Source organism: Zeus faber, assembly GCF_960531495.2.
Source record: "Zeus faber genome assembly, chromosome: 4".
NCBI lineage: Eukaryota > Metazoa > Chordata > Actinopteri > Zeiformes > Zeidae > Zeus > Zeus faber.
This window is the reverse complement of record NC_137191.1, coordinates 37,348,609-37,364,401: the sequence shown is the minus strand read 5'-3', so window position 1 is coordinate 37,364,401 and position 15,793 is coordinate 37,348,609. Positions and strand designations below refer to the sequence as shown.

Below are 15,793 nucleotides of genomic sequence, written 5' to 3'. Positions count from 1 at the left end.
AACCCCGCCCCGCGGCGCCGCCCCGGCTCTCTCTCCCCGTCTGTCTCCTCCCTCTCTCTCTTTTCCAGGGCGTGTCCGTTGTGTCCGTTGTATTTCTTGTGTTTCTTGTGTCCGTTGTGTTTCTTGTTTTTCTTGTGTCCGTTGTGTTTCTTGTTTTTCTTGTGTCCGTTGTGTTTCTTGTGTCCGTTGTGTTTCTTGTGTCCGTTGTGTTTCTTGTGTTTCTTGTGTCTGTTGTGTTTCTTGTGTTTCTTGTGTCCATTGTGTTTCTTGTGTCCGTTGTGTTTCTTGTGTCTGTTGAGTTTCTTGTGTTTCTTGTGTCCGTTGTGTCCGTTGTGTTTCTTGTGTCCGTTGTGTTTCTTGTGTTTCTTGTGTCTGTTGAGTTTCTTGTGTCCGTTGTGTTTCTTGTGTTTCTTGTGTTCCTTGTGTTTCTTGTGTTTCTTGTGTCCATTGTGTTCCTTGTGTTTCTTGTGTCCGTTGTGTTTCTTGTGTTTCTTGTCCCTTGTGTTTCTTTAACCCTTGTGTTAGTTGTGTTCCTTGTGTCCGTTGTGTTTCTCGTGTTTCTTGTGTCCGTTGTGTTTCTTGTGTTTCTTGTGTCCGTTGAGTTTCTTGTGTTTCTTGTGTCCGTTGTGTTTCTTGTGTCCGTTGTGTTTCTTGTGTTTCTTGTGTCCGTTGTGTTTCTTGTTTTTCTTGTGTCCGTTGTGTTTCTTGTGTTTCTTGTGTCCCTTGTGTTTCTTGTGTTTCTTGTGTCCCTTGTGTTTCTTGTGTTAGTTGTGTTCCTTGTGTCCGTTGTGTTTCTCGTGTTTCTTGTGTCCGTTGTGTTTCTTGTGTCCGTTGTGTTCCTTGTGTTTCGTGTCCATTGTGTTTTGTGTTTCTTGTGTCCGTTGTGTTTCTTGTGTCCGTTGTGTTCCTTGTGTTTCTTGTGTCCGTTGTGTTTCTTGTGTCAGTTGTGTTTCTTGTGTTTCGTGTCCATTGTGTTTTGTGTTTCTTGTGTCCGTTGTGTTTCTTGTGTCCGTTGTGTTTCTTGTGTTTCGTGTCCATTGTGTTTTGTGTTTCTTGTGTCCGTTGTGTTCCTTGTGTTTCTTGTGTCCGTTGTATTTCTTGTGTTTCTTGTGTCCGCTGTGTTTCTTGTGTTTCATAGAATGTAGAATACATAGAATGTATAAAGTACAAATAGAATACATAGAAGGGTGAACAGAAACGTCTTCAGCTTTGATTTAAAAGAGGTGAGAGTTGCAGCAGAACTGTTCCAGATACAGTATGTGGTGCAGAGAGGTGGACGGACAGACAGATAGACAGACAGACAGACAGACAGACAGGTAGGGTTGGTATCTTGAAGATCTTTATATTATGAACTGAAAGTATTCCATAAGTATATTTTGTGAAATGCTTGTTTTGATAATAATATAATAATAATAAAACATGAGTTACATTTTTCTCTTTTATTTCAGCTTCTATTCTTCACTTTGACTTTTCCATTTCAAAGCCTTCAACTTGACTGAACAGGTGGACGTGGATGAATAATTAAGTGGCAGCAGTCCATAAGCCACGCCCACACCTGTCCCTCCAGGTGTGAAGCCTCGCCTCCTGCTCTCATTCCGCAGCAGGATGTCGGGGGTAGCGGAGCAGCTGGCTCGGCGCAGGGCTCAGGGTCAAGGATCCAGGGCCGGTCCGGTGTCCGGGGTCGGTCCGGGGTCCGGGGTCGGTCCGGGGTCCTGGCCTAGGGCGCTCCCGTTCCAGCGGCAGGACTTCCAGAGCCTCCGGACCCGGTGCCTGGAGGGGGGCGTCCTGTTCTGCGACCCCACCTTCCCTGCCGACTGGAGCTCGCTGGGCTTCAACCAGCTGGGACGCTACTCCCCCAAGACCAAGGGCGTGGAGTGGAGGAGACCCCCGGTGAGACGCACCTCCACCCTGCACCTCCTGCTGTCCACCCTGCCCTCCCCCCTGCACCCCCGCCCACACCTCCTCCACCCTGCACCTCCTGCTGTCCACCCTGCCCTCCCCCCTGCACCCTCCCGCACCTCCTCCACCCTGAACCTCCTGCTGTCCACCCTGCCCTCCACCCTGCACCTCCTGCTGTCCGCCCTGCCCTCCCCCCTGCACCTCCTGCTGTCCACCCTGCCCTCCCCCCTGCACCTGATCCACCCTGCACCTCCTGCTGTCCACCCTGCCCTACCCCCTGCACCTCCTCCACCCTGCACCTCCTCCCCCCTGCATCTCCTTCCCCCTGCACCTCCTCCACCCTGCACCTCCTGCTGTCCAACCTGCCCTCCCCCCTGCACCTCTTCCACCCTGCACCTCCTGCTTCCATCCCTCCTTCAGCTTCTCCAGAGCGTTCTGGCTTTTCTTGCTTCATTCATTGATATAAATATGATCTTGTTATTCCAACCCAATGTGACATATTTCATAAGGGTCATATCTGTCCAGGTGTGGAGCGCAACTCTGTAATCTGCTTTTTGAACAAACGGAAACTGATATGAGTCATCTGAGAATGTGTGTGTGTGTGTGTGTGTGTGACTGTGACCATGGTAACGTGGATCTGGTTTCCAGGATGTTGCTGTAAACACTGTGTGACACCTTTCAGTAGAAATACTGTGACCTTTAACCTCTCTATCCACCTCTCTATCCACCTATCTGTCTGTCTATCTATCTGTCTGCCTGTCTGTCTGTCTGTCTGTCTGTCTGTCTGTCTGTTCCAACTTTCACTCAGTTCCTTGTGTATGAAAACCGTCCCAATAAACTGATTCTGATGATGAAGATGATGAAGATGTGTCTGTGGTTTCATCCAATCAGGAGCTTTGTTCCGACCCCCAGTTCATCATCGGTGGAGCCAGGAGAACGGACATCTGCCAGGGGGCGCTGGGTACACAGTGATACATAAAAATACACACACAAAATGGTGGTGATCAGGTGATGATGTCATCATGTGATGCTCTGATGTTCTCTCATCAGTTGATACAGATCTAAAAGAGCATTGAATTAACTAACTGATTTGATGTCTTGCTCAGAGGCACTATGGCCTCAGCACAAGGGAGATGTTAGGTCAGTGTGTGTTGCCGTGACGATGAGCTGTGTGCTCTCCCAGGTGACTGCTGGTTGCTGGCGGCCATCGCCTCGCTGACCCTGGACCAGGACATCCTGGCCCGGGTGGTTCCGCCAGGACAGGACTTCAGGAAGGACTACGCTGGGATCTTCCACTTCCAGGTCCGGACCTTCCTCCAGGTCCTCCTCCACAACCGCTTGGGGGGAGGAAGTGGGTCCTGACCACTTCCTGTGTGTGTCCTCAGTTCTGGCAGTTTGGGGAGTGGGTGGACGTCGTCATTGACGACCGTCTTCCTGTCAAAGATGGAGAGCTGCTGTTCGTCCACTCTGCTGAGGGGAGGGAGTTCTGGAGCGCTCTGTTGGAGAAAGCCTACGCCAAGTACTGTCTATACTCTGTACCCCTATACTCCGTAACTCTATACCCTGTACCTTTATACTCTGTACTCTATACCCTGTATCTGTATACCCTTTCCCTCTATACTCTGTACACTATACCCTGTACATCTATACCCTTTACCTCTGTACTCTACACCCTGTACCTCTATCCCCTGTACCTCTATACCCAAACCTCTATACCCTGTACCTCTATCCCCTGTTCCTCCACCACCTCCACCTCTTCTGCGAGGGTGGAAATAGTGTTCGGCTCAGTCCTGGTCCTCTTGAAATCTACAACCATCTCCTTCGTCTTGGTCCCGTTTAAGAGGATGTGGTTGTTTTCACACCATGCCACAAAGCGCTCCACCAGTTCCCTGTACTCAGTCTCCTGGCCACCAGTGATACACTCCACAACAGCAGAGTCATCGCAAAATTTCTGCAGATGATAGGACTCTGAGTTGTTTTGGAAGTCTGAGGTATACAGGGTGAAGAGGAAAGGTGAGAGTACATACCCTGTACTCTATACTCTGTACTTTTGTAATCTGTACCCTTATACACTGTACTCTATACCTCTATACTCTATACCCTGTACCTCTATATCCTGTACCTCTGTACCCTGTACTCTATATTCTGTACCTCTGTAATCTGTACCTCTATTCTCTGTACTCTATTGTCTATACTCGATACACTGTACTCTATACCTCTATACTCTGTACTCTGTACACCTATAATTTGTATAGATGTACTCTGACTGGAATGAGTCCATTTCTATAAAATATATATAAATATGAAATGTGAGTGGAGCTGTGATATAAATGAATGAATTAATGAATTAATTAATTAATGAAAGAATCTGGTGCTGCTTAAGTGTTTCTGGGAGTGAAGCAGAACAAACAGCCACAACCTGGAAGGTAAACACTGCTCCACCTGAACCCCACCCTACAGAGCAATATGGTTTTAGATGCTATGGTTCTGTGCTGTGATGTCAGCTCTAGATGCTGTGGTTCTTTGCTGTGATGTCAGCTCTAGATGCTGTGGTTTTGTGCAGGGTGAGCAGTTCCTACGAGGCTCTCTCTGGAGGATCCACCATAGAGGCCTTTGAGGACTTCACTGGAGGCATTGCTGAGACCTACAACCTCCAGAGACCTCCAGCCTCCCTGTTCAGGATCCTGCAAAAGGCCCTGAAGAGAGGCTCCCTGCTGGGCTGCTCCATCGATGTGAGGACCCCCCTTGCTGCTGCTGGAGATACTGGGAGCCTCCCAGTAGAACCGGTCTGGTACTGGTGACACTGTGAGCCTTCAAGTACAACCAATCTGATACTGGAAACACTGGGAACCTCCCAGTAGAACCGGTCTGTTACTGGTGACACTGGAAGGCTCCCAGTACAACCAGTCTGCTCCTGGAAACACTGGGAGCCTCCCAGTACAACCAGTCTGCTACTGGTGACACTGTGTGCCTTCCAGTACGACCAATCTGCTACTGGTGACACTGAAAGGCTCCCAGTACAACCAGTCTGCTACTGGTGACACTGTGAGCTGCCTAACTAGAGTCTCTTACTGGCATCTCTTTCAGATTACCAGTGCCTATGAGACGGAAGCCGTCACTTCTCAGAAGCTGGTGAAAGGCCACGCCTACTCAATCACTGCAGCTCAGGAGGTGGTACAGCACTAGATTACTTCTCCTAACCTACCTGATCTTATTTTAATTCACCATTTCCTAACTTACAGTAGCCTAACTTACCGTATCCTAACTGACCTTATCCAAACTTACCTTATCTTATCCTAACTAACCTTATCCTAACTAACATTAACTTATCTTATCCTAACTAACATTAACTTATGCTAACTTATCTTATCCTAACTAACCTTATTACATCCTACCTTACTTTATCATAACTTACCTGATTTTATCCTAACTTACCTTATCCTAACTTTCCTTATCACATCCTAACTTACCTTATCCTAACGTACCTTATCATATCCTAACTTATCTTATCATAACTTACCTTATAATATCCTAACTTATCATACCCTTACTTAACCTTAACATAGTGTCATTACCTTGGTGTCCTCTGGTCTCCGTTTAGGTTCATCGGCAAGGGCAGCTGGTGGAGCTGGTCCGGGTTCGTAATCCCTGGGGTCAGGTGGAGTGGACCGGAGCCTGGAGTGACCGGTCAGTCTGGGAATAGAACCCCCAACCCTGCAGTGTTAGTGCCTTGCTCTGCACACTGAACTACAGGGAATATAAACCCTAAGCCTGTAGTGCCTTGCTCCAGCACTTTGTTATTAAATCTTGTAGAAAATAAGTCATGTTTGAGGACAACACACTGCAATGGTCTAACGTTTACTGACTCTTTACTGACGGTTTACTAACTGTTTACTGGCTGTTTACTGACGGCTTACTGGCTGTTTACTGACTGTTTACAGATGGTTTACCGGCTGTTAACAGACTGTTTACCGGCTGCTTACCGACTGTTTACCAGCTGTTTACTGATGGTTTACCAACTGTTTACCGGCTGTTTTCTGCTCTGCTGTGTCTTGGTGGCAGCTCTGTGGAGTGGGAGGGCATCAGACCAGAGGAACAGTCCAAGCTGAAGCACTCGGCTGAGGACGGGGAGTTCTGGTGGGTTCGACCTCTCATCATGGAACAGCCTCAACCACCACCCTACGTCTGACTGTACTATGTTCCATCACCATGACAACAAACAACAGCTCAAAGACTGTTCACTGCCATTTCATCCATTGTTGAGTGATCATCATAGTTTGAATCCCTTATACACCCTCACACGGAAGATAGTAGTAATATTGGTTGTAGCAGTAGAACTTGTAGTAGTAGTAGTAATAGTAGTAGAACTAGAACTAGTAGTAGTACTAGTAGTACAGTAGGAGTACAGTTAGTGATGTGGGAGTTGAACCTGTAATCTGGATACAGGTTACCGGGTCCTGACATTTCTTTTTCTCCTGCTACAGGATGTCCTACCAGGACTTTCTGCTTCAGTTTTCCAGGCTGGAAATCTGCAACCTCACCCCCGACACCCTGACCAGTGACCAGGTGGCGCGCTGGAGCTACACCCAGTTTGAAGGGTGGTGGAGGGTCGGCTCCACGGCAGGGGGTTGCAGGAACCATCCAGGTACCGGTCAGACTTTCTGAACCCACATGCACAAGCTTTTCACCTTAACAGGCTCCAGAACTTCCAGGATGCTTTGGTCTTTGGGAACATTTCACAGGGGCTCGTCGTTCCCTCTGCAGCTCTGCTTGGCTTAATTGGTACCAAGCCGCCATAACCTAATTGAAATACTCATGTATTTCAATTAGGTTATCAAGTGGTTATCAAGTGGCGCCCCTTGTCACCAAGTTTTGGTTGTATTTGGCAACTACACCTCCAGGGGGCTACACCACCGCCCACCCAACTCCTGCATCCTCAGTCTCCACTATTCCATGAGTACCTGCACAGTTGGAATTCATAACCACTGCCACCAGTACCGTATGGGCCTCCCATTGACCCTATTGGCACCGTTAATGCCATGGGTCCCGTACGAGCCTCCTCAGTGGCTACGGTCCATCCCTAACTACCACCATCGACCTCCACCTGAACCAGTTTTAGCTTGTTGTACACCATGACGACCTGTGGTGTTGAGCAGCTCATACTTCTTTACGCTCATCCAACTACACAATATTAAGTATGTGTTTCAAGATACTTTCTAGATGTATATTATTACATCCCTGGTGTCCCTCATCATAGTGACTTACCCAGAATGCTCTGCTGCTGCTTTGCCGTGCAGCCACCTTCTGCTCCAACCCCCAGTTCGTGCTCCGCCTAGATGAGCTGGATGACGACCCCCACGATGGAGAGGATGGCTGCAGCGTCCTGGTGGGACTGATGCAGAAGGACGGACGCAGGGACAGACGCCTCGGACGAGACCTCAACACCGTTGGCTTTGCCATCTACCAGGTTCCCCGCTGGATGCACTGGGAACTGCATCTTCAATTCTCTTAAGTTGATGGATCATTCTATCGGCTCGCGCTGCTCTTTGACATTCTGTGTTTTTGTTTGTTTTTCAGGTTCCGCGGGCGGTGAGTACGACTGGAACTCTTTAGAAATCTGTGCACCGGATAGAACACGGTGCACTGGATAATGCGCGGTGCACTGGTTTTCAGGAAGTCTGAACATGTCTTGCGCTTCCAGCTGAATCGCTCCAGACTTGTTAGCTTTTGTGCTGATAGAACATAGAACATTTAGAGAGTTTTTCTCCATTTTCAAAAGATAAATCTCATGGAATTCCGGTCCACTCTGGTGTGAGACCAAAGAACCAGAACCAGGACCACGACCAGAACCAGGATCTTCCAGATGATTTGGTCCAGGTCTCTAACTGGTCCACGTTGTGAATGTTCTCAGTACGAAGGCCGCTCCAATGTGCACCTGGGTCCGGACGTCCTGCTGAAACAGGAAGTGGTGGCGCGCTCCACCTTCATCAACCAGAGGGAGGTGTGCGAGCGCTTCAAGCTGCCCCCGGGGGAGTTCCTCCTCCTGCCCTCCACCTTCCAACCGCACCGCCCGGGGACCTTCATCCTCAGGGTGTTCACCGAGAAGCAGGCCAGGGCCAGGTCAGCATGGGGAGCCAGGATGTCTGGGTGTCTGTTTGTCTGTCTGTCTGTCCGTCTGTCTGTCTGTCCATCTATCCGTCTGTCTTTCTGTCTGCCTGTCTATCATCTGTCCATCTGTCTGTCTGTCTGTCCGTCCATTTGTCTCTGTCTAACCATTGATCCATCCAGGCTCTTTATTGACGTGCAGATGTTTCTCCAACCTGTAAATATGTGTGTGTGTGTGTGTGTGTGTGTGTGTGTGTGTGTGTGTGTGTGTGTGTTCCAGTCCCATGGAGGAGGACGTGCACGCTGACATCGAGGAGGTGAAAATCAGTTTTATTCAACTTTTAATAATTTCATTATTTGCTTCTTTTTGAAAAAATAATCTTTCCTTTTGAATATTTCCTTTCAGCCTGAAGTGGGAGAGGACGACGTGGACCCGCACTTCAAACACCTCTTCACCCAGATTTCTGGAAATGTAATTCAGGTTTCAGATTCAGGTTGTGATTCAGGTTGTGATTCAGGTTGTGATTCAGGCTGTGATCCAGGTTGTATTCGGGTTGTGATTCAGGCTGTGATCCAGGTTGTGAAATTGGACTTTAAGGTCATGATCTGTCTTTGCAGGATGCTGAAATCTCAACGTTTGAGCTTCAACAGATTTTAAACAACGTGGTCAGACAAAGTAGGTCGATCCTGGATCTAAATCACAGATCAGACAAAGTAAGTTGATCCTGGAACTGAACTCTCTGCTGTGTGTTCTACTTGAAGGGTCTGATGTAAAGATGGACGGCTTCAGTCTGCAGACCTGTCGCAACATGGTCGGCCTTCTGGACGTATCCTTTCATGAACAACCACAACCACATCTTGTGCCATCTTGATTGATGGTTAATCTAGCTTTGCTCAAAGATCTGATGAACCTTGACCCGGATCCAGAGAGACCGCAGCGCTAAACTGGGCCTGCTGGAGTTCCACACCCTGTGGACCAGGATCCAGAAGTACCTGGTACTGCGTTCCAATCAGAACACTGATCCCATTTCCAGAACCTTCCAGAGGAACAAAGAAATCCTCAGATTAAAGATTGAGCTTCAGGTTGTGCAGACAGACAGGTGGTGAAGACAGACAGGTGACGCTTAGACAGACAGGTGGTACACACAGACAGTTGATGTGCAGACAGACAGGTGGTGCTTAGACAGACAGGCGGTGTTACCATGGTTACTGATGTTTCCATGGTTACCATGTGTTGTAGGAGATCTTTAAGCATCATGACGCAGATGGATCTGGAACCATGAGCAGCCACGAGATCCGCAACGCTGTAGCAGAGGCCGGTAAGAACACCCAGAACACACGGTAGAACCAGTACCCCCAGAACACCCAGTACACCCAGAACACCCAGAAGAACCAGAACGCCCAAAACACCCCGTATACCAAGTACACCCAGAACATGCAGTACAACCAGAACACGCAGAACACCCAGAAAACCTAGAACCACCCAGTTCAACCAGAACACCCAGAACCACCCGGTACAACCAGAACAGCCAGAACACTCAGTACACCAGAACACCCAGTAGAACCATAACACCTAGAACATCCAGGACACCCAGTAGAACCAGAACACCCAGAAGACCTAGTACACCCAGTACAGCCAGTACACCCAGTACACCCAGTCCACCCAGTACAACCAGAATACCCAGTACAACCGGAGCACCCAGAACCACCCGGTACACCCAGTATAACCAGAGCACCCATTACAACCAGTACATCCAGTATATCCAGTACAACTAGAGCACAGAATACAACCAGTAAACCCAAAACACCCAGTACAACCAGTACACCCAGTACAACAGTACACCCAGAACGGACACCCAGGACACCCAGTACAACCAGAATACCCAGTACAACCGGAGCACCCAGAACACCCAGTATAACCAGTACACCCAGAGCAGTCAGTACAACCAGAGCACCCAGAACGACCCGGTACAACCAGAACATCCAGTATAACCAGTAGAACCAGAACACCCAGTACAACCAGAACCACCCAGGACACCCAGTTTAACCAGTACACCCAGAGCACCCATTACAACCAGTGCATCCAGTACAACTAGAGCACAGAGTACAACCAGTAAACCCAAAAAAAACAGTACAACCAGTACACCCAGTACTACAGTACACCCAGAACACCCAGTACAACAGTACTGGGTACAACAGTACCACCCCCCCCAGTGGGGGGGGTGGTAGCTCAGGAGGTAGAGCTGGTGGTCTAGTAATCCAAAGGTTGCTGGTTCGATCCCAGGCTCCTCCTGCTAGCATGCTGTAGTGTCCTTGAGCAAGACACTTAACCCCTAATTGCTCCTGATGGCTGCGTCCGTCGGTGTTTGAACAATTGTAAGTCGCTTTGGATAAAAGCGTCTGCTAAATGACTAAATGTAAATGTAATGTAATGTAGTACACCCAGAACATCCAGGACACCCAGTAGAACCAGAACACCCAGTACACCCAGTAGAACCAAAACACCCAGTACACCCAGAATACTGTATGTATATGTATGTGACAAATAATCTCTTGAACTTGAACACCCAGAACACACAGTACAAGCAGAACCACCCGGTACAACCAGAACACACAGAAGACCCAGAAGACCCAGTACACCAGAATCTTCCAGAACAGGGGTGCCCAGACTTTTTCGGCTTGCGATCTACTTTTAAAAAGACCAGGTCAAAATGATCTACCTGCATTAGAAAATGCTAAATATATGTGTTTATATATATATATATATATATACTGAGTATACTTTATATATACAATATATGTTGGCCTACCTTGCATTACTGCATGAACCCTTAGGGCACAATACAATTAAATTCATTTCTGGTCACTACCTCACTCTGATGACTTGGACTGAATGGAGTCGTCAGAGTTGCATCGTCAGGTGATCATCAGTCATGTGATCATCAGTCATGTGATCATCAGTCATGTGATCATGCGTCATGTGATCATCAGTCATGCGATCATCAGTCATGCGATCATGCGTCATGTGATCATCAGTCATGCGATCATCAGTCATGTGATCATGCGTCATGGTGGAACGCTACTTGGACTTCATAATCTTCATATGGGAACAGGCTGACTGGTATAAATAAGTAGAGCTGAATGATGCAGTCAAGGAGGCAGCACATGTCCTCATGTCTGGTACTTTTCCTCTGTGGGTAAGATCCAAAAGTGTCCATGAGCCCTGGAGCTGAGCTGAAGGTCAGCATGTAATGTCAACATCTCATCGTCCACCGCAGAGCAGTTCAGGTGGAGCAGTGTTGGAGTGAATCAACTTCAACATCTTCCCTAAATGGGAGGCACATCGATGCAGCGATGGTCTTGAAAGCGTTTTCAATCTGCTCTGTGTAGCACTGTCACACGCCTTCCCTGGGTCTCCAGCTCTGATGCCAGGTTTTCAAAGTTCCCCAAATCATTACGCTGCATCTTTGAGGATAGAAGTTGCATTTTTCGTTTGAAAGCATTAACTGAACCGATCATGTTGACCACGGTTTTGTCTTTTCCTTGCAGCTATAAATTAAGCTCATTCAACATGTTGGTCAGATCGGTTAAAATATATTTTTTTTTTTTGATTGCGACTGACCGGTCAATCGTGATCAACGTATTGGGCACCCCTGATCCAGAACAAGTAAACCAGTACAACCAGTACACCCAGAACACCCAGAGTACCCAATGCACCCAGAACACCCAGTACAACAGTACACCCAGACCACCCAGCAGAACCAGTTCACCCAGAACATGCAGTACACCCAGTACAACCAGTATACCCAGAACACCCAGTACAACCATACTCCAGAGAACCTTTAGCAGTACTAATATCCCAGAGTACCTGTAACAGTACTAATACCCCAGAGTACCTGTAGCAGTACTAATACTCCAGAGTACCTGTAGCAGTACTAATACCCCGGAGTACCTGTTCTTGCAGGCTTCCAGCTGAACAGTGAGGTGTTGCAGCAGATCGTCTGTTGCTATGCTGACGCCCAGTATGCCATCGACTTTGATTGTTTCACTGGCTGCCTGGTCCGCCTGGAGATGCTGTTCAGTGAGTACTTGCACAGGACCACCACAGTACCACCACAGTAGTACCACAGTACACACAGTACTGTGTCAGATTGGGCAGAGTTGTACAGTCCAGTATTTATTTCTGTGGGTAAATTGATACAGTATGTTTGAAAAGTATTCATATTTAAAAAAGTATATTTTTAAAATATTTTATTGAGATTTTTGATTATTGATTTCACATACACATTTTAGATTTTTCTAGGGGATATTCACAAAATTCCACTGCACAAAATACCTACTTATACTTTTATAAATACACCGTTCAGCCACAACATAAAACCGGTGGCAGGTGAAGGGAATAACGTTGATCATCTGGTTCTAATGGCACCTGTCAAGGGTGGGATATACTGTATTAGGCAGCAAGTGAACAGTCAGTTCTTCAAGCTGATGAGTTGGAAGCAGAAAAAATGGAGGTGGTAAGGATCTGAGCCATTTTGACAAGGGCCAAATTGTGATGACGACTGGGTCAGAGCATCTCCAAAACGGCAGGTCTTGTGGGATAATCTTTTGTCTACGTTAATATTCAATAATTAATAATTGTCTCATTAGGGCAACACTCTCATTTGTTTAGTTGAGGGAAAGTAATATATTTGATTTAACTAAAACAGGCTCTGAGCATCTCCAAAATGGCAGGTCCTGTGGGGTATTCCCGCTATGCAGTGGTAAGTACCTACCAAAACTGGTCCAAGGAAGGACAGCTGGTGAACCTGCAACAGGGTCATGGACGGCCAAGGCTCATTGATGCACGTGGGGAGCCAGGTCTAGTCCATCTGGTTCGATCCCACAGAAGAACTAGTGTAGCACAAAGTGGTGAAACAGTGAATGTTGCTCTGATAGAAAGGTGTAGAACACACAATGCATGGCAGCTTGCTGCGTATGGGAGCGCTCACAGTGTCCATGCTGACCCCTGTCCACCCCTGAAAGCACCTACAATGGACATGTGAGCATCACAACTGGACCATGGAGCAATGGAAGAAGGTGGAGGTCTGATGAATCACTTTTTATTCTACATCATGTGAATGGGTGGGGTTAGGGTCCGATCCCACGGAGCATCTGTGGGATGTGCTGGAACAACAAGCCCGATCCATGGGGGCCCCACTTCCAACTTGCAGGACTTAAAGGATCTGCTGCTAACGCTTTGGTGCCAGATACCACAGGACACCTTCAGAGTCTGGTGGAGTCACTGCCTCCACCTCACAGCTGTTTTAGAGGCACGAAGGGGAGCTGCACAGTATTAGTGTTATTAGTGGTGTTCTAATGTTGCGGCTGATCAGTGTATATATTATATAATAATAGTATATATATCGTACACAACACAATATTAGTGGTCATTAGTGGTTGTTCTAATGTTGTGGCTGATTGGTGAATAACTTAGTTGAAAATGTTTTTTATGAAATGATGGGAAAGCTGAAACTAAAAGCTGAATTAAAATGCTTCTAAAAGAGACAGCGCCAGCTGGAGGACACCACTGTGTGGTACTGAATGCATGTACTATCAACTAGTACTAGTCCTACTCACTACTTACTGGTACTACTGTTGTACTACTCACGACTAACAGTACAAGTATTACTCACTACTAACCTGCACTAGTACCACTCACTACTAACCAGTACTAGTACTACTAACCTACTAACCTGTACGAGTACTACTCACTTCTAACCAGTACTAGTACTACTAATCTACTAACTCCTCCACAGAGATCTTTAAAACTATGGACATGAGCAACCGAGGAAAGATTGAACTGGATCTGCAACAGGTAATGACTGACAATTCAAAGTGGAGTATCTTTACAGTATACAGTAGAGTATTGTTACAGTACTGTACAGTATATTTACAGTACTGCACAGTATATTTATAGTACTGTACAATATTGTTACAGTACTGTTCATAATCTTTACAGCCTATTTGCAGTACAGTATCTTTACAGTGCTGTACAGTATATTGACAGAACAGTATCGTTATAACAATTTATTGTCCAATTTATTTACAGTACGGTATCTTTACAGTATATTTACAGTGTGGTATATTTACAGAACTGTACAGTTTACTTACAGTATTTATGGTGCAATACCTTTACAGTACTGTACAGTATTGTTACAGTACTGTATAGTATATTTGCAGTTCTGTACAGTTTGACAGTACTGTAACTTTACAGTACAGTTCTGTGTATTTACAGCATATTTATATACTGGATATAGTATACTATTATATACAGTATAACATTAACAGTACATTCACAGTGCACTATCTTTACAGTTTATTTACAGTATATTCACAACACACTTTCATTACAGTATCTTAACAGTATATTCACAGTCCAGTATATTTACAGTATATTCACAGTACTATATCTTTACAGTACTGCACAGTATCTTTCCAGTATATTTACAGTATATTCACAGTACACTGTCTTTACAGTATCTTTCCAGTATATTCACAGTACAACATCTTTACAGTATATTTACAGTATACATACACTGCAATATCTTTACAATACTTTTACAGTATCTTTACAGTATCTTAACAGTATATTTCCAGTATATTCACAGTACATTCATAGTACTTTTTTTTTACTATATTGTTACAGTATATACACAATCCAATATCTTTACATAACTTGACATACACTATCTTTATGGTATCTTTACAGTATATTCACAGTATATTCACAGTATAATATTGTGGTGTGTGGATGGGATGGGAAGGCAGCCACATCTGACACTCATTGGTTGGTCTAACAGCAGGTAAAACCCCCATCACTACACCCACTCAGGAGCCCTGTCATGACATGTTGCATCTGCCCCTGGCTGCTGGGCTGCTGGATGGTCCCGGCGGTGGCTGCTGGGCAGAGAAGCTAGCCACAGACTGTTACCCATCGTGGTTGCTGCAGCTGCTTTTCACCCAGTCCTCCGCCGGACCCCTAGGTGCTGCAGCTGCCAGTCAGGAGAGGGTTGGTGCCGGGGTCGCCCGCTGACTTGTGGTGGCTCCAGGGCGTCTTCGGATGGCCCCTCTGTGTCCCTTCCCCGCGCAGGAGTCCCTGTTCAGGTGCCACTGTGGTAGTTCCGCCAGCCACACGCCAGGCGCCCAAGGCAACTCCGGGGCCCTCCGACACAGAGACCCAGACGACGATAGGTTGTAGACATCAGTTTATTGCGGAGAGGAGGCTAGGTGGAACAAGCCAGGAGCAGATGGAACATGTCATGACAGGGCTCCTCTCCTCAGTGAGTGTGTGGTGGTGCTCATCAGCCCAACCAATGAGCGTCAGGTGTGGCTGCTCAAACCATCCCATCCACACAACATAAATATGTCTACTTTACATGACTGTGTGTGTTCTTGCAGTGGGTGTGTCTGGCCATCAACTGATGGTGGACGTTCTTCCACCTGGAAGAGAAAGAAACAAAGAAACATAACAATAAAAACATCAAATCATCAAATCCACTTCCTGTTGTGATTCACATGAATGACTGAAACAAATAAAGTTTGATTGAATCAGACCAAGTGTTGTTTGATGCTTGAGTTGAGTCTGATCAAGAGTAGGAGTATCCATCCATCCATCCATCCATCTATCTATCTATCTATCTATCTATCTATCTATCTATCTGTCTGTCTGTCTGTCTGTCTGTCTGTCTGTCTGTCTGTCTGTCTGTCTGTCTGTCTGTCTGTCTGTCTGTCTGTCTGTCTGTCTGTC

The 15,793-nt window shown here is 46.6% G+C and overlaps 1 protein-coding gene across 1 annotated transcript; it reads left to right on the top strand.

Annotated features, from left to right (window-relative positions):
• Nucleotides 1-146: 146 nt before the first annotated feature.
• On the top strand, nt 147-15,572 carry LOC307229599 (calpain-2 catalytic subunit-like). The gene is made up of 22 exons (XM_079999600.1): nt 147-1,316; nt 1,449-1,890; nt 2,791-2,860; nt 3,083-3,201; nt 3,285-3,418; nt 4,463-4,631; nt 4,987-5,070; nt 5,501-5,586; nt 5,962-6,036; nt 6,384-6,544; nt 7,197-7,380; nt 7,477-7,488; nt 7,723-8,019; nt 8,285-8,321; nt 8,411-8,476; nt 8,623-8,680; nt 8,767-8,831; nt 8,932-9,000; nt 9,245-9,323; nt 11,969-12,085; nt 13,803-13,861; nt 15,445-15,572. The coding sequence occupies exons 2-22, from the start codon at nt 1,606-1,608 to the stop codon at nt 15,466-15,468; spliced, it is 2,250 nt and encodes a 749-aa protein (XP_079855726.1). The 5' UTR covers nt 147-1,316; nt 1,449-1,605; the 3' UTR covers nt 15,469-15,572.
• The last annotated feature ends 221 nt before the right edge of the window (nt 15,573-15,793 follow it).